We start from the raw sequence: 24788 nt of genomic DNA on the forward strand, positions 1-24788 counted from the left end.
TTTTATGATTTTAGTTCTGCAACGTTAGAGTTGTTATGTGTAACGACGTTAAGGGGCTGGACCCCGTATAATGTGACGGGTGCAAAATAGCCTTAGTGCTGACGCACCCAAAATTTTAAATTCAAATCAAATCAAATCAAATCAATGCTGTTTACATGGCTACAGCGAGCTGCCCAATCCTCTGCTCCAATTTACTCTATCTTTTCCATGAGCAACGTACTTGCATCATCGAGGTTGAAAGTGACATTCTTTTGAGCTACTTTTACTTGAATTTCTTTTACATTGCGAGGAGCACCTGTTTCATTTCTCATGAATTTGTAGACGTTATAAATAACTTCCCTTGTTTGACTATGTAATGTTTTGGCACTTCCTAATTTAGAAGTACGTGGGGCCATTGTTACGCTCTACAGCACATACACAGTCACGTAGAGCTGATATTTAAATATTTAAGCACAGAACGCCACGAGCCGCCACAATTCCACAATAACACAAACTCGCTCTTGCTGTGCGTGCACCGCGGGACGATACATACCGCTCGAGCCGATGTTGAAGACTGTGCCCTGCAACGAGCGTATTATTAACCAGAGCAGCCCCGTGATGAGCATTGTGTCACACAGGCAAAATTGCGTTCTCTGCGCATCGGTGATTGTGGCAAGCTTTTCTTGAGACTACTCTACACTTGTTGAATTCTTTAGTTAGCGTTCAGCACAGTTTTGCAACAGTGGGATCCATGTTTTACGAGAATATTGGAGACAGGGCATTGGTGCTGATTGGGACCATGTTTGTTCTGCCGGGTCCATTTTACATCACTTTTTGGCAAACAGAATGTCTTGGTTACCTTTGTAAAATGCCATTCTAAGGTTGTGGGGTAGAAGTTAAATTTTTGTATCATCCAATATGTATACGTAGTCTTACCATAAATACTGTCACAAAGTTTTAAGTAAATTGACACAAAATGCTGAGAGATATTTTAATATCCTAATAACATTACTGAAATGGATGCATGACAAATCAAAATCACAAATCACTATTCATAATGTCCGCCCTTAGCACACACACATTCTGTAAGTCTTTGTGGCCATGCATCAATTAAATTACACAACACATCGACTGGAAAATGGGCAACTGCCTTCAGAAGAGACCGACTGCTTTAAACTTTCAATATTGGGATGTCTCTTCTTATAAGCCATCTCCTGAAGATTGGACCACAATTTGTAGTCCAAAGGGTATAGGTCCGGACTTGCAGAAGGCCAATCGAAGTGGAAGTGAAGTCTGGAACATTTGCTATGAGGGCACGCTCCATTTCTGTGAAAAAGGGGTCAAAACATCAGCCAAAGTGTACCAGCAGACAGTGCTTGAAAGACTAGTCAAGAATCTCAACAACACCTTCTCCGATGGGCAGAACTGGAGCTTCTAGCAGGATTCAGCCCCAGCATATGAGGCCCGAACAACACAGCAGTGGCTGGAGGCAAATGTACCAGACTTAATTTCCACTTCAGATTGGCCTTCTGCAAGTCCGGACCTATACCCTTTGGACTACAAATTCTGCTCCAAGCTTCAGGAGATGGCTTGCAAGAAGAGATATCCCAATATTGAAAGTTTAAAGTCTCTTCTGAAGGCAGTTGTTCATTTTCCAGTCGATGTGTTGCGTAATTCAATTGATGCATGGCCACAAAGACTTACGGAATGTGTGCGTGCTAAGCGTGGCCATTTTGAATAATGATTTGTGAATTTGATTCGTCATGCATCCATTTCAGTAATGTTATTAGGATATTAAAATATCTCTCATCATTTTGTGTCAATTTACTTAAAACTTTGTGACAGTATTTATGGTAGGACTACGTATATACAGGGTGTCATTTTAATGGTGCCCACGGATCACAGAAACGTATAGAGGACATCAAAACACACACATTTTCTCAGTAACATTTTTCTCGTTGGTGCGTCATTTTGGTGCTACAGTCGTTCATAAAAGCTCTTTTTGCCGCCTGAATGATGGCAACCCAATACAACATTTGATCGGATATCTGACCTCATTTCCTGCGGTGAAACAACACACGGTAATGTTGCAAGGAACACACAAATTTTGTGAAAAATTACAAACTACCATACCAACCATGTTATGAGCTTTAAAACGAAGTGAGGAACGCGTCCAGTAGACGGAACATCGACGGTAACATGGCCTACCAGTGCCAGAAGGGGAAAGGGGAAGTGGACCAACAATACGAAAAATGGTAGAAAATATATTAAAAATAAAATGGTAATATTGGATTTGGTTTTAGCCTACATGTCGAATATAATCAGCAACAAATTTTATTAGACTTACAACTTACATATGGCTGTTTACACCCACCTACAAGTCAAATATTCTCAAATCTCGTTGCAAGGTTGATATCTACAGGTTTGTATATCCATTTGTCTTGATGCATGCGTTGCGGGATTGTGTTGCTGATAATGGAAGTATCCGAGGTTCACATTTTTACATTATGGCTAAAACACGTAAGACCACAGTTTCAACCTAATTATGAATCATCAGCGGTTATACTGCCATGTTTACAGTTGCAAACTCTTTCATGTTTATCCAGTGCGTAGATAAACAGTCGTCGGAGTGCTTGATTTACTACTACTTATATCCTTGTATTTTCAACCATTTTTGTCACTTTCCTCATAATGCCCTGAATATACATGACATTATGTGTTACTTACCTTTGAAATTTTGAGTTCTTTCATTTTGTCAACTGTTCAGTGTGTCACACACAACCAGTATCTGAAGGACAAAGTGGATATACTAAACTGTAGATGTCAACTTGGCAACGAGTTGCTTTGTTTTACGGTGCATAATGTGGCTGGTTGTAGCATGTCATTTTTCAAGGAATATGTGTGTTCCTGGCAAACCTGGCACGCACCGCTTCACGACAGGAAATGACATCACAAATGCAATCAAATGTTGTGTGGGGTTACCATCATTCAGGCAGCAAAACGGGCTTTTTTGAACGACTAGTGCTGAAGCGACGCACCAACGAGAAAAAATTTACTGAGAAGAGTTGTGTGTTTTGATGTCCTCTACACGTTTCTGTGGTCTGTGGGTGCCATTAAAATGATACCCTGTGTATATATATATTATAGGGGTCACTCAGTGTAAAACACACCACCTTATATATCTAGACGTGTAGATTCTGCAGCTTCACGAGACTCCTGCCACTGGAAGGGAGTTCCGTTGTCGCCCGGTAGATGGCAGTCGTGTCGCCGTCTTGTGTGAAGCAGTGCGAGTGTGAGCCGTGTGTTGTGCAGACGTGCAGGGACTTGCTGTCCGGCATATCATGGAGGTCAGTAAGGAAGAGCAGTCGTGTGTTTCCTGGTGGTGGAAGGGGGCTAGTGCCTGAGACATTCACCGTTGAATGATGGCAGTGTATGGGAACATTGTTTATCTGTATAGCGGGATGGTCCATGTTGTGGATCGTTCTGCAATGGCGTTCTTCCTTTGCAAAACCTCTGACTCCTCTCCTTCACTCCCAACAGAGATAAACAATGTTCCCATACACTGCCATTATTGGACGGTGAATGTCTCGCTTCCTAGACCCTTCTGCCACCAGGAAATGCACGACTGCTCTTCCTTACTGGCCTCCACGATATGCTGGACGGCAAGTCCCTGCACATCTGCACTTCACATAGCTACACTTGCACTGATTTACACAAGCCTGTGACACGACTGCTATCTACTCCTGCCCTTCCAGGAGTTTCGTCGAGCCTCGATATCTACACGTCGAGATATACGAGGTGGCCTGTTTTGCACTGACTGACCCTTTACCTTTCTGGTCTGAGAGTATACTAGTATACTAAAAAAATCCTTTTTTCGAAGATATGGTTTATCTGAAATGATTGATTTTGGATTCATTTTCAAATGCAACTTCTTACAAGTCATTGTTTTGCCTTTGTTTAGGGAGCAGAGGAAGATGAAACATTGAGTGTTCAAGGCAAGACAAAAATTGCAGCCATAAAGTTATTACAACAGTGCCTGGATCACACCTCACCTAATTTGTCACACTTATTGTTTGGATTTGATCTTACCAAAGATATCCAGAAAACTGTATTCCAACAACCAGGTAATTTAGTTCTTAATTTATGATGAATAGAGTAAATGTAATTGTCTAACTAGATTTCATTCATATTCATGCTTGGGAAATAAAAGATGTGGTTGATAATAATTAGACGTAAGCGAGTTAGTAACTTTTTTCTGAGAAACTTACTTGTACAGGTTCTGTTTTTTCAGTGATAAGATTCTAGTCAGAGAAAATTGACATAACATGCAGATTTTTCATGTTTCATTTTCATGGAATCAAAGATGCAGTAACAGATTAATATATACTGAAAAAAAGTACTCACTTATTCACGAAACTGGTTTTTAGAATGTTCAATTTCTTCCAGCAGTGCCCACCAACACAAAAACAAGTTTCATTGATAAGTGAGTACTTACTTTGAGGGTATTAATGAACATTTTCTTCATAGTATGCATTGCTTTCCTTAGTTTTGTGTGTCAAAATTCATTAACAAAACATTTATAATAATGCACTGGTTATACACCCTGTTTCAAAATGATTTGAACAATTTCAACCTGTTATATTTTATTCAATGGTCAAAATAGGATGCAATTTCACACATATGTAATGTAAATGTCCAAGTTTAAGTGACAATGGTTATCGCGAAGTTAACTCACAATGCTCAATGTGAGCACCCTTCATTCCTCTGCACTCGTCAATACAGTAATTGTTAGCTGGTCTTCCAATCCATCAATGTGATGTGACATTCTCTCGTTAAGGAACTCCCTTACATTAGGGTGGAAGTGGTATTGGGCTTCATCGAGCTGATAGATCAAGTCTGCACTGTCGTGTGTCAGCTGTGACAGATGCCACGAAGTCGGCATGTTCAAGAATGTTTTGCCAGTAACGGCAGCCATTTTACAACTGGTCAGCCTGACTCCTGGAGGCAGAAATTAGAACTATTGGGACCATTAAAAAAAAAAGTAAGGATGTGATTTGATCGGTGATTATGTTGTATTGCTCATGGAACGTGTTTTTATTGTTCAAATCATTTTGAAACACTGTATTACAGTTTCAATGTGAAGTGTTTGTACAACCAAAGTAATGTTATTTTAACAATAAGTGATTTTCCTGCACATGTTGTTTTCTGAACCATCTGTTGCAAAAACATTAAACTGCCAATTTTTCAAGATACCTCTGTTAATATTGAATGTATTCTTTGAACATCATCTTCGTTTTCTTTTTATTTATTTCTTCATGTTTATACATCCATTTCTCGTATCTCTCTTGGACATTTTGGATATACCGCACAATTTCAATATCCAGTGGATTCCCTTCCTCATGTTAAGGAGTTTTCCCGAAATTCAACTTCACAGAATTTTTCCTGAAATTTATTTCTGCCTCGTGCTGCCTCAAAAATGGCATGCCGAAAAGAAGATCTGTACTGAATCCCTTCAATATAAATACGTCAGTACTGAAAGTCATTCCACCAATTTCTAGCTGCACTCGCCTGCTTCCAAAGACTCGCTTTCTGTGGGTACCAAAGAAATCAACTAATCTTATTTCTGGAACCTTTTGTACCTGAATGCCTGGTATTTAATCCTTTTGTTTAGTCCAGACCTTATGACTTAGAATTGAACATTCGCTCCCGGTATCAATTACACAATTTATTGATATTTTCATTAATTTTGCAGACACTGCTGGTGATTTGTAACTGGTCTTAGATGCTCGTGCAGATTTCGGATCACTTTGCAAATTTATTTCCTCTGTTTCGGACAACTGAAAATTTATCTTAAGTTCCTGGATAAGTCTTCGTGGTTGCTCCTCCGAGGTGCCTTGCCTGAATGGGAACGAAGCACCTAGACAAGGCTCTAGTTTGTTTGACTAGAATGTGACCTTCGGTTATGCAGGAAGTCCCGGGTTGTCTCTAGGGCTTCCTCCTGCTCTGAGATCAAGTCATCTCTGGTTGCTGACTGCCTTCTAGTCTGTTCTGCATCCCGAGGTGTGTATCGCCAAGGGGAACTGGGACTACTCCTCTCCTGATAATTCCTCCTTCCATCGGGGGAGCTTCGACCTTTATCTGGATAAGGTTGATTAGAGTTCCTCCTACCTTCATTGTGGCTGCGGTCCGGCCCTCTCCAGTCTCGTTCTCTATAAAACTTCGGAGTCCTCGTAACATTCCTTTCTCTCCCGTTGGTTCTGGTCTAACTTTGCGAACTTCGAAACTCTTATTATTGGTTCCAGGCTCTTTACCTTTGGGGGTCTTCCTTATTTCTCCAGGCATCGGGATCGTCATAGATGTCGAAGTCCTTGAGAAAGCTGGTCAACTCATCAACTGATCTCTGATCATGTGCAAGGCAGAGGTTCCGGATGCGATTCGGCAGCTGTCCTATTATTACATTCAGCACTTCACTTTCGCTGAAATTGTCACTCCAGTTTTGATAGGCAGCGTAGATGCTCCAAGTGAAGCTCTCCATATTCTCGTTCACATATCAAGAATATCGTCGATTTGTTACAGCTGTTAACTCTCTCTGTTTGGCTTTCTCAGAGGCGAACTCCTCCTTAAATCTAAGACAAAAATTGGCATAGTTGACAAAACTATCTATGTTTCCTGCCAGCCAGTGTTCAGTCTTGCCTGTAAACACCCTAGGAAGTAACTCAAGTCTGTAATGTTTAGGTACCTGCATGAGCTCGAAACTGACATTGAGCTCTCTAAGGTAATTTTCACTAGGCCTCGATATGGCCTTTGAATTTTGGTATGTGGGCGATGTCAGCCATCCTAGGCATCTTGAAATCTGCTCTACGTCGAGGAGATCCATCAGAACTGTCTCCCTCTCTAGGTCGCTTGTGTATCTGTTGGAACTGTTCTTTCGACGCAGGAGGGACTGTGCATTACTCTATACCGCGTTTGTTACAACCTGTCCCCTTTCCCGCGCTAGGGAGCGCTCGAGAGTTTCGGTGCCAATGAGAAACGAGGAAAAAATCGTCTGCTGGGCAGCGAGGAGCGAATGAAAGCCAGAAGAGAGGCGCTTACGTAGACGCTGTTGCGACGTTGCGTATTTTAATTGGCTGCCTGGCTTGACTTTCCCCAGCACCGAGAAAAGCCAGGGAGCAACTAGCGCGGGAATCGGGACAGGTTGTACCAAACGCGGTATAGGAGGTTCCAGGTTTAAGCTTCCACCCTGTTGAATAGTACATCTGAAGTGGCTTTGGTTTGCAACTGCAGTCTTTGGTACTTATCATCCAGCTCACCTACTCTTCTAATTATAGTTCCAGTCTGTTCACGCATCTCCCTTCAAAGGAACACTTCCAATTTCCTCGTCCCTTCATGGGGAGAGCTCAATTTTTCTCCTGCTGTTGTAACTGCTTCTTCCCGGAGATTCCGCGTCACTGCATCGGCAGCTTCCTGCTCTCGGGCTGTTTTCTCCATCTGCTCGATCCTTTCACCAAGGGTTTTTACCACTGAACTCATTGCTTCAACAGAGACCTCTATCTGTTTAACCCTCTCGGGATCTTCACTTTCCGTTTCTTTCCTAGACTGGACCAGTTCTAAGCAGGTATCTAGGTTTCTCTTCATCTGTTCCTGCTCTCGTTCTATCTCTCCACGCCACTTTGTTGTTCACAGAGTTGTTCTCCTACCACCCTTACTACCTCCTGTTGGCAAGAGATCCGTATTTTCTCCAACTCTTCTCTAATACTTTCTAGTTGGTCAGCCTTATGCTGAGAGAAAAGTGTTCGCAGCTCTTCTCTACTTCTCTCAGCTTCTAGCTGCCTCTTTTCTTCTTGGCTTTCTACCAGGACATGGAGAACTTCTAACTCTTTTTCTCCTTTCTCTTCAAGAGACCCTATCGGAGTCCTAAACTCCTGTACCTCATGTTTTCTTTTAGCTTCTTCTTCTGCTTTGTATTCTCTAATACGGGCTGTCTCTTCTTCCTTCTCAAGGAGTCTCCTTTCCTCCATGGATTCGACCACCTGTCTCAGCTCGAACAACACATTCTTTCGAGCTCTCTCTAATTGAGTCATGTCTTTCTTCCTTTGCTTTTCATCAATCTGTATACGCTCTTCCTCTTGTTTCTTTTCTATCTTACGCTCCTCTTTATCTTTCATTAGCCACTCCAGCAGCCAATGATCTGATTGGGTCTTACTTGGAAGACCTGGTTCAAGCAGGGACGCTACCAAGGGTGCCGATAAGCATGTCTTCCACCTTGCCTCTGCATCAGTCTCTGAGGTCTCTTCTTGCCCCTCACAACTCCAATGGAAATTCTGGAGACACTGGCAACACTGGAAGTACTCCATCTCGGCTCCAGTATCATCACAGCATCCGAACCCAGTCTCCCCTTCCATTGTTTTTCTCCCTCTGCTCCGCAGACTCATTCCGAACGTTTCTCTTTCCATTTTGTTACACCGTCTATGTTTACAACACTTTACCCCCCAAGACACTTTATCTTCACTACCTTCGTGAATTCAATGGACGACTCTATCACTAACACTTGCACTTCCAATAGTGAGCCCCTTGAAGTCCTTTTTAACAAATGGCCCCAGTGACTTACAAGTTTTGCAAATCGAGCCCCAGGACTTTTCTTTTTTTGCGAATCAGCCCCACGTTGGGAGCCAAAATCTTTTGCAACGTTCCACCAGCATGCTACACAATGCACGCTACACACTACACCAGTAGGCGATGTAAAAGTATACCCATATACGCTAGCTTGTAACCAGCCGTAGACATGAACTCAAAGTATCTCAGGGCTTGCGGGGTGTAGTAAGGAAAGGTATGGAGTCGAACAGTAAACCTTTATTTACATTTAAACCCATGCAAATTACCTGTTTACCACACTTACACCTGATATCATTATTGCTCTGAAGGTCTAGAAGATAAGGAATATCAGGGACCATTCATTTATTCCTTGCAGTGAGCTGCCTGGGGGTTGTTAGGGACTTTATTTAATTTAGGGCCATCAATTAAGGGTGTGCCAATAGTCTCCTTTGTAGTCATCATGTGCCACGCAGTCTGGGGACAACGTGCGAAAGCGTCCCAAGTCAATTGCATGGGACGGACGTGAACCCGTGGAAGTCGTCCTAGCAATTGAGAGGGCCGGGCGGCCTGCGGAATCTCAAGGGTGTTGGGAACAAAGGATGCCGCGGAGTCACTCAGGCTACTATAAGGGAAGGGACAGGTCCGTTGGTATGTCCAGGCAGTAGCAAGAGGTGGCGAGGTACAAAGGGTAGGTCTGGGAGCACCCAGGAGACTTGGGCTTACAGCCGGGAAGGAATTACTTGGCAGTGACGTCATTCCCTTCTATGTCAGCGTTGCCAACTACTGTGAAAGGAACCATGGCACGAGTAAGAGTACGAGCAGTAAGGATTGCGGTGCAAACTACCAATCTTCAATTTAATGTTAGCACTGCTAGATGTTTATTTTATGTTTGTTTATTTTAATTATTTCGTATAATTCGGCTTTCAGCAAATCTTCTCCATGCGGAATATTGTGAGATGACAGCCACGACTTCATTTCATCCTTCCTGCTGTTTGATCTTGGGATTTTTTCCACACTAACTTGTTGTGGTACGGAGCATTATCACACACAATAATAGAGTTTGGGGCAGTTTGGGAAGAAGCTGTTCTTCGAACCATAACATAAAATTGTTAGTGTTCATCTCCCCATTGTATTACTCAGAAGTTGTTTTTGAAAGGAACCCTAACTTCGCCCCCTCCACAAATCCACTTTCACCACCGGCATGCACAATAATAAACCTGGGACCCTTCCTGTTGGCACTTTTAACCCCCCCCCCCTTCCTTCTGAATCCTTGGAATCCAGCCAAACTTTGGGGACAGTGTGGTGTGTGTTTACGAAACTTTATTCCATGTAAATGAAAGACCGGCGGTTTGCTCTCTGAGCAGTTCCTTCGTCAGTTGATGTACTGTGACAACAATGCCTTTCGTGTATAAATCACAGATTATTCGGCGTACGACTGCATCATCAAAAGAATCCAGATTTGTGACACGTTGCTGCCCGTTCGGTCGGTTTTTGCCCGGCGTTGAAAAAGGTTTCCCGCTCGCACTCGCAACACTTTTGTCTTTCTCCTTCAAAATTCTCCACACACATCTTTCACTGACACCTGTCGCCACAGACGTTCTGTGAACAGCTGTGGTTTTGTTTTGATCACAATCAAAGTACTTATACACATTGAAAACTACTTCTCTTGCATCGCTGTGCAATGGCTTACCTTTCTTTACGGCACTGCTCATTGTACAACAATGACAAAACCAGCAAAATAAACCTCGCTAACAAAGAAACAAAATAGCCTGCAATCCCTCGCTCGTAGCTGGGGTTTGTTAGACTAATGTAGCAGTGTGGGGGTTTGCACGCCTGCATCACCCCTCTCGGAATGATTTCAATTGGTTTGCATGTCACCTTGTCGTCCGTTTTAGCGAATGAGCCTTCGCTTCTGGAAGGAGAGGTGAAGGTGGGAGATGATGTCACTGCCAAGCTATTCCTTCTGTGCTGTAGGCCGCCACGACCTAAGGGAAGCAATCCAAGCTCGTATTGGGCAGACCTGGTGGTTAGGTTATCTGCTTCTCTTCTTTTCCTCCTTCCTTCCTTCTTGGCTGCTTGGCTATTGGAACCTGCTCGTGGAGGCATCCAGATTAGATCTGGGAACCAGGTCTTTTGCAGTCGGCATCTGGCAGTCGACTGAGCTCCGTTTATATACTGTCTATTGGCAGCACTGAGGCAGGTGGAGAAGATCGGAACTAAGCTGGCTGCAGCATTGCAAACTCCCTTCAAATTATAAGTTGCAAGTCATGCATTATGAATTATCATGTTTTGCATTGTAAAAACCACTAACATAAAAAGTTAACTAAAAGCACATAGTGATACAATCTTAACACTTGTGTGCTAAACTAAAAATGTTACAGTAAAGAATTTACAATCTATGCACAAGACAAAGAGATTCAACAAAACAAGTTACATATTAAGCAACAATTACTGTGCATAAGATTAGACAAAAGATAACTGAATGCATTTGTCTCGCAGGGCATTTAGCATGCTTTCTTTAACCAAGCCTTGTTAACAAAATATTGTAAATAATTTGGGGTCCACGCAGGGTCGTTAAATGTGGCGACCACGCAGGGTCGTTACAAGTTACTGTGAAGATGTGTCAATCGAAGCTCTTTTAGTAGCAAAGGAACTTGAAGTTCAGCAATTCGAAGCATATCAGGGTTGGAAGATCCCATTGACACTACTGTTAATAATTTCGGAGGTACGTCTCTAGGCAGGTGGTAGATAAATCTTCAAAATGCACCACGTGTAGATGCACGTATTTTTGGTAAATTAAAAAGCAAAAATTGGGAACAAAACAGGGTCAATTTTGGGTTGAAAAGTGGTAAATAAAATAAAATTTTGGTGTTATAGCGGTGAAAAATCGGATCAAGAACTGTATATAAAATGATGTTTTAGTTTTAAGATTTTGAATATGATCCTGAATTTGATTTTAAAACTGCACATATTACATAAAATAAAAATATCCCTTCTAATAGCACATTTATGTGTTTACCTCAGTATATTAAGTTTGCTCCTGTATCAAGGGGTCCCAGAGTATTAAGTTTCCTCCCTTTATCAAGGGATCTATTTTTGCTTCTCATGTATTTGCAGCAGAATTAATCAATTTTCCATTAATTGCATAACTCACAGGGTAATTTAAACTTCACAAAGTGTCACGTCAGTAAATAAACTCTAAATTTTGTGTGTATTTCTCATTTTGTAGTTCATTTTGCATCATTTCGTGACAAAACATGGCAGGAAAATGCACCTCACACCTTTCAGAAACATGAAAAATTAACATTTCTTGTTTTCGTCAAAAATGAAATATACATGCCTCTAATGATGTGACTCAACCTGTGTGTTTTCATGTTATGATGTTTTTTTAGTTTTCTCATTTTGAAGATAACCTGTATGAATTTAGGAACTCACTGAAACTGGAATAGTTTTTAGGTCCTCATTCGAAAACCATGGACCTCCCCCCAAAAAGGTTTCTTTCAAAAGTTGTTTGGAAATAAGACATCTATCAAACAAGGCATCACTCAATTCCCTTGACCGTTCAAGACTTTTACCCACAGTGCTAGAAGTAACAGATACCCCTCCACCCCCTAATCCCATGTTGTCAATCAATATAACCATAATTGCTGGCCATCTTGATCTCTCTACACCAGTGCTGCTTAAAAAAAATACATATAATTTGCAAGTGAAGTAAAAGAAAAACTTCATGGTTGTCTTGCTGTATGATATTTACTTTTTCTTCTTTCCCCACCCAGATGGTCTTCCACCAAATTCTGTGTGAGAATCCTGTTTATGTTGGAAGAAACAAAGAAAAATTGATCTCCCTCACATTTTCTCAATAGAAATTCACAGTAAGATGTGTACTATGCTAATTCAGTTTGCAAAGTTAGTTCACATGCATTTTTGGTGTCTCATTCTATGAGCTTCTTTTCTTAGTGTTCCAAGACAATTGTTTGACTTCATTCTCCCTCGCAGTCCGACATCAACATCTCTTATAATTGCCAAGAAAGTTATTTGCACCTAATAAGTTTGTACACAACAGGGAAATTAAGTCTCCTCCCTTCGTTTTCCAAGTGAGACTTGTAAAATCTTTTCATCATCAATAAACCAGCAACTTGTGACACCTCACACTGGTATCACTTTGCAGACAGTGCTGTCTGCCCAGTTAAACTATGCAGCCGACACATTTTACAGGCATGATTCATTCTCGTAAGTTCCTTCTTATCTTGCTGTACAGGTAATTGAAGGGGGACTTAAGCTTAACGTCCACAGAGACGCAGAGATATGCGGCAACAGAACTTCTGTTGACTGCTTCTGTTGAAATCAAATTGTACAACGCGCACTTCAGCAAAACACGGGGAACCGAAGCGCGGAATTTCTGTGCCACTTGTCTGCAGGTTTCTAGGGTGGAAAAGGCCTCCCCGAAGGTGCAGTGGTAGCGTAGCTGCCTTGTAATCATGGGGTCCCGGGTTCGATACCCGGTGGAGGCACATAGTGGTTCGGATTCCACTTTAACTGTAGGTCCAGTCCCGATTAGCCTTACTGTGCATAAAGTGGACTTAAAACACCAACTCAATTCTAGGGTGGAAAATTTCCATTGCCTGCGAATGCCCGCTTGTGTAATTCCGCGTCTCTTCGTTTAGCTCCCGCAGGCATTGTGCTCAACCCCACTCTAGCCAAACATGGAAAATGTTCTGCATTTTGGAACTTCTTAATATCAGAATCCCATGTCCCAACAGCAAATGCAACAACTTCTTTTACATTAAATCTTGAAGGCTATTTTTAGAACAAAGATCACTTCTGTACAGGCTACAAACCATTTACAACTCAATAAAAGATGCTCCGGGCTTCCATTTATGAAAACAGACTTACAGAACGGCGTGCATAAAGCAGCTGAAGCTGAAAGTGGTTAAAGTAGAGACAATTTGAAATAAATTTGACCATATGATACCCCGTCCGAAAATTAGTAGTTTTCGAGATAATCGAATTTCTATTGTTTTTTTAAAAAATGACAATTTTCCACATAAAAAGATGAATTGAGAAAAAAAAACTGCTCATTGTATGGAACTTACTTCAGCATTTTCTGATAGCTAACAAATAAGTGGTTCGTTGAAAAAAATGCTTTTCCCAAATAACAATCACATGTAAGTAACGGGTGGGTCTAAACTTACAAGTGATGATAAAAAAATGCACTCTTAGTTTACTTGGCAACGTATTAATAACAAAAATGGTATGACATGAAGCGTACAAATTACTTTAATTACTTCCTTGTGTCATCTGCTATCCAACAGGGTACTAATGTTGCTAACATTCACATTTGTGTACAAGAAATAATACTTCATTCATCTTCATGTGAATGGAATCAGTGAACAATACAATTAAAGAACATTACACGTCTTGCTCAAAGTGGGCACCTCCATTACGAATGCAGGCACGCAGGTTTTTACGAACATTTGGTCTCTCTTAACTCGTGATGTGATGGTGTTCTTGATGTGTTGACCAGCTGTTAAGATCCTCTCCCTGGCTCTTCTTGCGAGTTTACCGGTGTCTTGTCATGTGGCTCCAAATGTAAAAGTCGCAAGGCATCAAATCCATCGGGGGATCGAGCTGGGCAGTCATCATTCTGATAAATCATGTCACGTCTTGTAGCTAGAGGCACATCCTCCAATAGCATTGCCATCCCGTTCCTCAAAAAATGTTCATAAGTGATGCCATTTAAGATTTGGGGCAGGAAAAATGGCTCGATCAAATGATTGTTGATGACGCCCATCCATACTTCTGCCTGGGCGTGCGACAGTGGCTGGATGAAAATTACCCAAAGAAATAGATTGGCTGAGGTGGCCTGATTCTCTGGCGGGCTCGATCCCCCGATTTGATGCCTTACGACTTTTACATTTGGAGCCACATGACAAGACACTGATAAACTCGCAAGAAGAGCTCAGGGAGAGGATCTTAACAGCTGGTGAACACATCAAGGACACCATCACATCACGAGTTAAGAGACCAAATGTCCGTAAAAACCTGCATGCCTGCATTCGTAACGGAGATGCCCACTTTGAGCAAGACGTGTAATGTTCTTTAATTGTATTGTTCATTGATTCCATTCACATGAAGATGAATGAAGTATTATTTCTTGTACACAAATGTGAATGTTAGCAACATTTGTACCTTGTTGGATAGCAAATGACACAAGGAAGTAATTAAAGTAATTTGTACGCTTCATGTATACTATTTTTGTTATTAATACGTTGCCAAATAAACTAAGAGTGCATTTTTTTATCATCACTTGTAAGTTTAGACCCACCCATTACTTACATGTGATTGTTATTTGGGAAAAAACGTTTTTTTTCAATGAACCACTTATTTGCTAGCTATCAGAAAACACTGAAATAAGTTCCATACAATGAGCAGTTTTTTCTCAATTCATCTTTTTGTGTGGAAAATTGTCATATTTTTTTAAAAAAAACAATAGAAATTCGATTATCTTAAAAAGTACTAATAAAATTTTCAAATTTATTGCAAATTGTCTCTACTTTAACCACGTTCAGGGAATACATCTAATTACCAGTCACCCTGTATATATATATATATACATGTGTCCAGCTTATTATTTTGTTTAGTTATTTTCCAGTTGATATCCTGATGTAAAATGGATTTTTCTGTATTCAGGTTGTTTTTTTTTCAAATAAATAAATAAACATGGCGGTACGGTACATTGGCAGACTACCGTTGGAAAAGCACATGGAATTTTCCACTCAGAGGTTCACGGTGGCACGTTTCCGGCATCTCAGTGGGCTTCATGATGGTTGCGGTAAATGCGGTTTAAAATTACTTACATGAAATTTAGAAGATTTCACCCTTCCGCGTTGCACAATTTAATGATTCAATCCTATTAATTTTGAAGATCCACTGTCTTCATTCACAAAAGGGTACGGCGTAAGCGGAGATGGTACCGCGTCACTGCATTGTTTGTTCCCGGGCAGCGGTAGTTGCGATTTCTCCCGTTCGCAAACCAAGATGCACGTGCCAGGGCCGCCGAACGGGAGAAATCGCAACTACCGCTGCCCGGAAACAAACAATGCAGTGACGCGGTACCATCTCCGCTTCAAACGCCGTACCCTTTTGTGAATGAAGACAGTGGATCTTCGAAATTAATAGGATTGAACCATTAAATTGTGCAACGCGGAAGGGTGAAATCTTCTAAATTTCACGTAAGTAATCTCAGTGGGTGATAAATAACCCTTACTCACTACTCTTAGGAAATACCGGGTAGGTCTGAATCTGTGTTGCAACCCTTGAAAATTTGATGTAATTGATAACTATGATGGAGAAGGATATGCTTCCTGACATTCACATCTTACGTCAAAATCTGCAACCGCAAACATGCAGCCCAGATTGGCATGTTTCTGATCTATTTCATTAAAAATTTGCAAAAGGATGCTCACTTCAAAGAAAGAAGAAAACATTTTGCGTTACTTCACAAATAATATTCATGCATATTTTATCACTAGGCATGCCATTACAAGGGTAAGTCAAAAATTATCTGCAATTTCACAATATCTTTTTTTTAGGTTGGCCACACTGCCTTCAGTGCTCACGTGGTAAAAGGTGGTACTATTGTGGTTGCGTGGCCGAGGTTTGATCTTAATCACTCCATTTTTTTTCTTTAGTTATACAGTAAACATGGTCACTCCCCTGGCAGTGTGCATCAAGAAAGAACAGAGATAAGTGATCCGATTTCACTAGTCTGAAGGTGTATCAAGGGCTGAAATTCATCACAGGCTTTCAGTACAATATGGAGACAGAACTCTTACTACATAGAAGTGTGAACGAGTGGATCGAGAGGTTTATAAATGGCTAGACAAGAGTGATGCACGAAGAGGGAGCAGGACACACATCAATCTCCATCACTGACAGGAAGATACAACAAGCTTGAGAGATGATTCTGACGAACCGACGGGTGACCATCGATGAGGTGGTGTGTTCTCTGCAAATTTGTCATGGTTCTGCATGCAAAATCATCCACGACAAACTTTGCTTACATAAAGTCTGTGCGAGATGGGTGCCAAGAGAGCGTGAAGCGCAATTCTTTGAAGATCTGTCAATGCTTACTCGACCTCTGCAGTGATGAGGGCGAAGTTTTTTTTTGAAGAGAATAGTTGCAGGAGATGAGACTTGGGTCCATTACATTGAGCCAGAATCCAAAAGAACAGATCTATATTTTCCCTTGGTTCAAACTACCAGCGGAGCAACCATGTTTACTCTGTAACAAAAGAAAGAAAAATGGTGCGATTAAGATAAAATCTCGGCCATGAAACTACAAGAGTACCAGTTTTTTGCATGGAAGCGCTGAAGGCAGTGGGGCCATCTAAGGAAAGTTACGTCGAAAATGCAGATAATTTTTGACTTCCCCTTGTACTCGCAGTACTTGCAGGATCCCGAAAATTTCATCAGTTCTTCACATTTTGCATTTTTGCACATTGTGAAAATTCAATGACCATAACAATGTTGCTGTTCTTTTTGTTAACACATTTAACTGTTAATGTTTTTTCTTCTGTTCTGCAGGAATGCTTCGATCCCCAAGAAACTGCCTGCATTCCATTCTGTCAATCTTGGATGGTGCCTTGCATTCTACAGAAGCTGCTTTCGCATCACCCACCCACCCACGGGTTGTAGAGGCTGCCTATTGCATGCTGTATTTCCTGTGCTCCAACAGTAAGACTTCGGAGCCTGTGCTGAGATTCCTCCGTTCCTGCAATGATTTCTTGGCTCGCCATCTTTCCTGTTTACCGTTCATGGGAGAACCACGAGGTATATATTATAAATCTCGTATGGCACAGGGTACTCACAGACCCGGAAATCCTAGAAAACATTGTAAAGTCAGGGCTAAAACTAGAGTTGGGACAGATTAATCGGTGCTCTATTAATATCGGTGTATCGGTAAAATCATCAAGGACCATTTGGAATCTTATACCGGATCGGTAGAATATTGGTTACCGGTAAATTTTATATCAGTACTTTATCGGTATTGGCTAAAATTTCTTATCGGCCCATCCCTAGCTAAACCTTATAGGAAAGTCGGGTGTTTTCATAAAATTAATCAAAAACCTGTATAAGTCTAGGAATGTTAAATATATTGTTATACTTGCAGTGTATATTGATTTTTTTACATATCTTTGTAATTTGAAAAATAAATTGCATGTGAAAAGAAATACTTGAAAGTATGGTGTTCCTTGCAACTCACTGTTGTTATGCTTCAACAAAGCAAGTTTAAACAGTACAGGATAATCTGGACATTTATTGAAAGTACCTGGATAAGTCAAGGAATTTGGTTAGACAAACTGTGTGGAAACTCTTACCTGGTAATTGGCCAATTTTCCTAAATTATTAAATTAATTAAATTAGGCACACACAGGAGATGTACTATGTAGATTTTCAGTGAAAAATGAAGGCTTGACAAGTACTCGAACCTGGGTCTCCAGCATACCATGCAATTTCTCTACACTGAGCGCCTGATTTTTCGCTGCTGCTATTTAACCTGCGTGGAATCGTCTTTTCTAGTTTTACCGCAACAGAATCTGTTGCCTTTCAAACACTGTTCATCTTTAATATATTGAACAGAACGGTTGTTTCTGTGTATAGCCTATAACTTTCTGGTACGTACAGAAATTATACAACTGTCCCATTTTTGACACTTTTGCAATGTGAAAGTTTATCAAAATGTAACACGATAGATAGATCTAGATAATAGGTATGAGAGTAATTAATTGGTTCATTTAATATTAGCTGATGACACTAATATTTACTGCTGTACACTTATTATTTTTATTTACTTGTAATTTTACAAATCAAATATTTCTGTAAACAGTATGGCTGAATTTTTACAAAAAATGTTGATGTTGATTCCATTGATACACTGGTGTTTGTTTAATTTTCTAGTAATTGATTTTATATCTGTCACATAAAATAACAAACATTTCTTGATGATAAATAACATCTTTTTTTAAATTGTGGCATTTGTTATCACTTTTGTGCACACTATTTTGACGGTCTCAAGTCGATACTGTCATGTGTTTGATTTTAAGTACTGTATTTACTTAATACTCTATGCACTTTTTTTTTTTTACTAGAGATGTAGAAAATGAGGATGCTTGGCACATATTTAGGTTAAATAAAAAAAAGCAAAATTTCGGTACAAAAATAGTCAATTTCGGGTTCAAAAGCCGTAAATAAAATAAAATTTTGTTGTTTTAGCGGTGAAAAAAATTGGATCAAAAGTGCTATATCAAATGACATTTTGGCTTTAAAATTGTGAATATATGTAAACCCAAATTTTATTTAAAAAACTGCACTTATTACACAAAATAAATATGTATATCCCTTCTAATAGCACATTTATGTATTTACCACAGTATTGATTTTATTTCTGTATAAAGGGACTATATATAATATAGAATCAAATATTTACAGCAGATTAATCAATTTTCCGTGAATTGCATAACTCACAAAATAATTTAAACTTCAGAAAGTGTTGCATTGGTAAATATACTTCAAATTTGTTTTTTCGTGAAGAACAAAATATGCATTCCTCTAAATATGATGTAGTGAGCACAGATAGTGTGTATCTGCAGTAATATGTTAACATAATTATTTACTGATATTACATTCTCTCTTATAATGTGATAAACCTGTTATATGACATGCTTTTTTATTACAGCTCAGAAATTGAATCAAATGGCATGGTTGCTGAAGTCCATCGCTATAGAGCTGAAGGCCACTGCTACAAATCGTCATCACTCTCATCTCTCTGTTCTAGTGTATTTGTTAATTGGAGCAAACACAGAAGATGACGAGGATGAAAATGTGCTGTGGCCCAATAAGAAAATGTCAATATTGACCCTTAATAATTATATGACATTAACTTCACGTAAGTATAATTCTGACATTCTAATTTTCATTCGTTTGCTCACTTTCTGTTGCATCAGTATGTGGTTGTGTGTAACTTTCGCCAAAGGTCTGTCTGCGGAAATTGAAGTGTGATTTGATGTTATTTTGAAATGCAGTGCATATTGGGTTATATCTGATGTTAGGTAACTGAAAAATTCAGTTCTTAAGTAGGGTCATGTAATGGTATAGGCAAGGTTTCAGTGATCATATCATTATCGATAATGTCCTTGGATATATTTCCTGCTTACAATAATTATTCATGTTTGGGGAATAAAAGACACTGTTGATAATTACTTAAGACGTAAGCGAGTTACTAACTTCTCTGCGAAACTTACTTGTCAAGGAATCACTGACCTACAATGACAGCCCACTATTTCCACGGTTTAACGGACATCTCTTTGTGCGATGTTGTCACGTTCCACGTACATCCTTACTCTATTGAATAAAAATCTGTATAAATTCGGTTTCGGAATGTGCATTTACAGTATGAATGGATTTTAAAGCAGGTGCAAAGAGATTCAAAACAAGACTAGGTCTGAGCCGATACCGATACCGATGTATCGGTATTGGTCGATACCAGGGGTATTGGTATCTGTAAGTATCGGTTCCATTTTTTTTTGCTGATGCCATCCAATACCAAAGGTTGATTGTTTGATTTACTTGATTTTACTTCGCTTTTTGGGCAACTTTTGGCTAATTTGCGAAGATGGGAATGAGTGATGATATGATGAAATTGATGAATGTACACTCACAATCATTCATACCCAGGCCGGGATTCAAACCCGAGACTCCTGGCATCGTAGTGTGATGTGCTAACCACTCCACCACGGGGATCAGTGATGATACCGAAGATTTTGAGTGGCTAGAACGGCCAAGAGAAACAACTCATTTGTCAAAATTTGTTCTTTTCAAAAAGTTTGTTCACCCTTCCTTGTGACAGGTTGGGGTCCCGCACAATAATTCCATGTACATTTCTGAAAATGATAACACCCTCCTGAGAAGCAGAGGCAAGATCAAAGGCAGGGCTAAAGCGAAAGCGATGTACCCAAGAGTGAAGGCATGTAACTGCCTGGTGGTCAACGCTGTATGGAAATAATAGAAACCATTCATTGCCAATTGTTGCTCACAAACTCGTTGGTTAAGAACGTGACGTTTTCAAAACCAGCATTATTATAATTCTAGGCTCATTCCTGAGTTCCTGGGAAAGGGATGACTGCCGCTGTGGGAGGAAGGGTTGTGGATTTTCTTCATGTGTTCTTACCTTTCTGTGTAACTGCTGGCCGATACAGACACTGAAGTGACTTGTTTTTATTGCAAATGACAGAGAATAATGGACAGCAGGACATATACAGAGCTGCCAAATGAACATTAAATATATATCTGCATTTGTGTATATTTTTACGTCGTTTTCCTCCCTCCCGAGGTTAATCCAGACGATAAGAATGTTGTTTACATTTGTATTTATTTTGCATTGTTTGTGCAAGCTGTACTTCTACTTCTTCTTCTTTCTTTTTTTTTTTTTTTTGCAACCTCTGGTGGTAGGAAGAAGTTCACATAAAATGTGACAGGACGTTTTAAGTGATATAATGTTATATGAGAATTATTTAAGAGTATTTGATATCATTAATACTAATGTGATGTGATGAGTTTTGTGACTCTGTAACTAGCCTTTGTTATTTTACTGAAATTATAAAAGTATCAGCATCTGTATCGGTTGGAATCGGTTAAGGTATCGGAATCGGTATCAGCAAATGGTGGTATCAGCTGAGCGCTAAACAAGACTAATATTGCATTTGTAGGACTACCCAATACTAAGAAAAAGTTGTTCGCAAAATTGATGAGGCTTTTTTTTAGAATTATGTTTAAATCCTTTTTGCCTGCATCATACTAAAATTTCATCATGATCGGACAACCTGTTTCTTATTTATAGAATTTCAAAGAGAGCGACCGTTCACACAACTAAAAAATAGTGGCACTTTTTTTTCACAACAATACAATTCGTAAGCATACTCAAAATTTGATTTTAATTAACATAGATTGACACAGAATTGAATAAGCTAAATTTTGATGTAACTCATTTTTATGTAGGTCTACTGGTTAATTTAGGGATGGAACCAATTAATCGGTACTCTATCGGTATCTGCCGATATAGGCATATCGGTGTATCGTTTATTTTACCGATCCAATATATCAATAAATATCTGATAAATTAGTGCCAAATTCTGCCATTTTGTTGTAATTTTTATGGATAATCTCCATGGTCTACTTTCTAAAAAAGTAAATGTCGAAATATGCAACTTCTTTTGCACTGCAGTCATCTTGAAAGAATTTATTAAGGAGGTCAATGAACCTTTCAGGTTCTTCAAGAATCATTTCTAATTTTATATCGGATCGGTAGAATATCGGTATCGGTAAATTTTATATCGGTACTTTATCGGTATCAGCCAAACTTTCATATTGGCCCATCCCTAGGCTAATTTTTAATTGGAATTGAAACTCTAGTATCTATAATTTTTAATCCGACACTAGATGCTTTGTTTAAGGAATAGTAAAATTTTAAGTTAAAAGCAATGCGTAATTTTTGCAAAAGGGATGGAGCTTTTCACTCAATTTTGCCCTCTTCCATTTATTTTAACACACTTGGCGATCACTACCAAACAGGACCATTTTAATTTTGCATGAGTTGCACATCAAACGGATAATCCATTCTTCGTTACATGGTGTAATGCATTCAATATTAGTTTGAAAATAGTCACACACAATTGTTTTAATTTTGACACTGAGAAATTTATTTTATTACTTTCAATTTTAACAAAGGTAATTAATGTGTGCGTTTGAGAACTTTGTTGTCAAGGACACAAAATTTAGAATTTTACCGTAGTTCATGCACAATCAAATAAAGAAAATGGTAGTGGTCAAACACACTGTAGCAACTTTCTCTCTTTTACGAAATGCAAGTTTTCATTCAATGCTTCAAGATTATTTTATTGTTTCATGGTTCACTACATCCATGCACCTTATTAAATGATGATGTACCTGGATGAATAAATACCTAGTCTTAACCAACGTTAAAGTGAGATGGTGGTCTCCGTTCCATTTTCCTGCTTTCGCGAGTAACCTCCAAATTTACTTGCAAAACAGGACTGGTCAAAGCCGACGTGGCTGATAACGATGACAAGGCAAGCAAAGAGTCATTCCATGTGAAATCACCCAATTTTAAATCAATTGGTTGCGTGACCATTTTGTTAATTTTTTATATTTTCACCATAGGTGGTCTTGCTAGTGACCTGCTCAAAAATATTTTTTTTTTAAAAAAAAATCTTCCGCCATCTTGGATTTCTGCTCATTTTTCATCACTGCGGGAAGCAAAAATGAGCATTTACAAGGGTTTTGAAAAAAGGTTGCTGTGTGATTTCTATTACAGATGAAATGTTCTAGTTTTCACTGCCTGAAAGTAGAGATCCTGGCCTTTCAGAAAATGTATATATATGTAAGGTAAGAATTAAGTAACTGGGACTTTAATGGGTTTCAATATAACCATCGTAACGGGAAATTTTGCCAATTTTAAAGGTCTGTAAAATCAAAAGGGCTTGAAACCACAGGATGGAATTCTTTTTGCAAGAACTATGAGTGGAAGGCTTTTCAGCCATGGGGAAACAAGTCCGGGGTTGTAAGCCCTTCTCTCCGATTTTTAGTTCCGAAATCCGAAAATTTCCAAAATTTGTGAATTTCAAGGTCAAATATCTCTAAAGGGGGACCTGCCAAAAATTAGAAATTCTTGCCATGGATACTCCTACTAGTACTTAGTAAAACCTGTGAATTTCATTTTGGGGTTCACACCGATGTTCATGTTACAGGCTGTCAAATATCTCTAAAAATGACATCATGAAAACATAATAATAAATAGGCTTAAAGTGACCTGATTTCCATTATTTTATAATCTAGTTATTTTATAAGGGTAAACAGAAATTAAAATAGATAAACTAGTTAGTTACTAGTTGATATATTTCAATATATACTGAGTGTGCTTTTGTTAATAAAAATCAAATCAAATCAAAATCACTTTTTGGATTTAGAAGACAAATGTTAGTAAACAAACAAGAGTACTATTATAGAATATATTGGAATACAGACTCAGGCAAGAAATTGAACACCAATTAGAAGAAAGCCAAGTGGATTTAGACCAAATCGAAGCTGCCAGGACTTAATTTTTACACTAAGACAAATATCAGGAAAAGTGATAGAATATAATAAAGAAATTCATATGTGTTTCATAGATTTGGAAAAGGCATTTGACAGGGTACCTTGGATTAAATTATGGGAAGTGCTGCAAAGAAGAAAAGTGAATGATAACCTGATCGCTAGCATACAGAGCTTTTACAATAACTGTTGTAACTACATCCATACAAGTAACATAAAATGTGATGAATTTTATACATCAACTGGAGTAAGACAAGGCTGCATTTTAAGTCCACTTCTGTTCATAATTTTAATTGATGAAATTACAAAAACTTGCAAAAGAAAGATTAAACCCTTTACTGTTGGGAATTGGCTCATGAGACCTGTACAAATATCAGAACTAGCTTTTGCAGACGATCTCGTTTTATTTGCTAAAACTGAAAAGGACCTACAATATAATTTTGATGTATGGAACAGAGAGCTACAAAAGGTAAATATGAGAATTAACACCAGTAAAACAAAAACAATGATAATAAGTAGAGAACATAGAACTCATACCATTAAGATAGGAGGTGAGAGCTTGGAACAAGTAACAAAGTTCAAGTATTTAGGGTCTATAATAAGCAGCAGTGGGAAAATAGATGAAGAAGTAAATAATAGAATTGCTGCAGAAGGAAGATTATATCATGCTCTAAATAGAAACTTCATAAATAAAAAGGAAATTACGAAGAAAACAAAGTTGACAGTTTACAAAACAACGTATTCACCTACACCTAATAAATCCAAAAAGTGATTTTGATTTGATTTGATTTTTATTAACAAAAGCACACTAAGTATATATTGAAATATATCAACTAGTAACTAACTAGTTTATCTATTTTAATTTCTGTTTACCCTTATAAAATAACTAGATTATAAAATAATGGAAATCAGGTCACTTTAAGCCTATTTATTATTATGTTTTCATGATGTCATTTTTAGAGATATTTGACAGCCTGTAACATGAACATCGGTGTGAACCCCAAAATGAAATTCACAGGTTTTACTAAGTACTAGTAGGAGTATCCATG

The 24788-nt window shown here is 39.0% G+C and overlaps 1 protein-coding gene across 1 annotated transcript in view; it reads left to right on the forward strand.

Moving 5' to 3' along the window:
- The window catches only part of LOC145982729 (nuclear pore complex protein Nup205-like), a gene marked incomplete at its 3' end in the record, with an annotated part of 239435 nt that overhangs the window by 133978 nt on the left and 80669 nt on the right, over positions 1-24788 (forward strand). Inside the window, exons 18-20 of the mRNA XM_083116091.1 lie at positions 3941-4103; positions 17158-17403; positions 19310-19519. Coding sequence (XP_082972217.1) covers positions 3941-4103; positions 17158-17403; positions 19310-19519 — 619 coding nt within the window. The remainder of the gene's footprint in view (positions 1-3940; positions 4104-17157; positions 17404-19309; positions 19520-24788) is intronic.

Source organism: Lepisma saccharinum, unplaced genomic scaffold (genome assembly GCF_977018435.1).
Source record: "Lepisma saccharinum unplaced genomic scaffold, izLepSacc3.1 HAP1_SCAFFOLD_378, whole genome shotgun sequence".
Taxonomy (NCBI): domain Eukaryota; kingdom Metazoa; phylum Arthropoda; class Insecta; order Zygentoma; family Lepismatidae; genus Lepisma; species Lepisma saccharinum.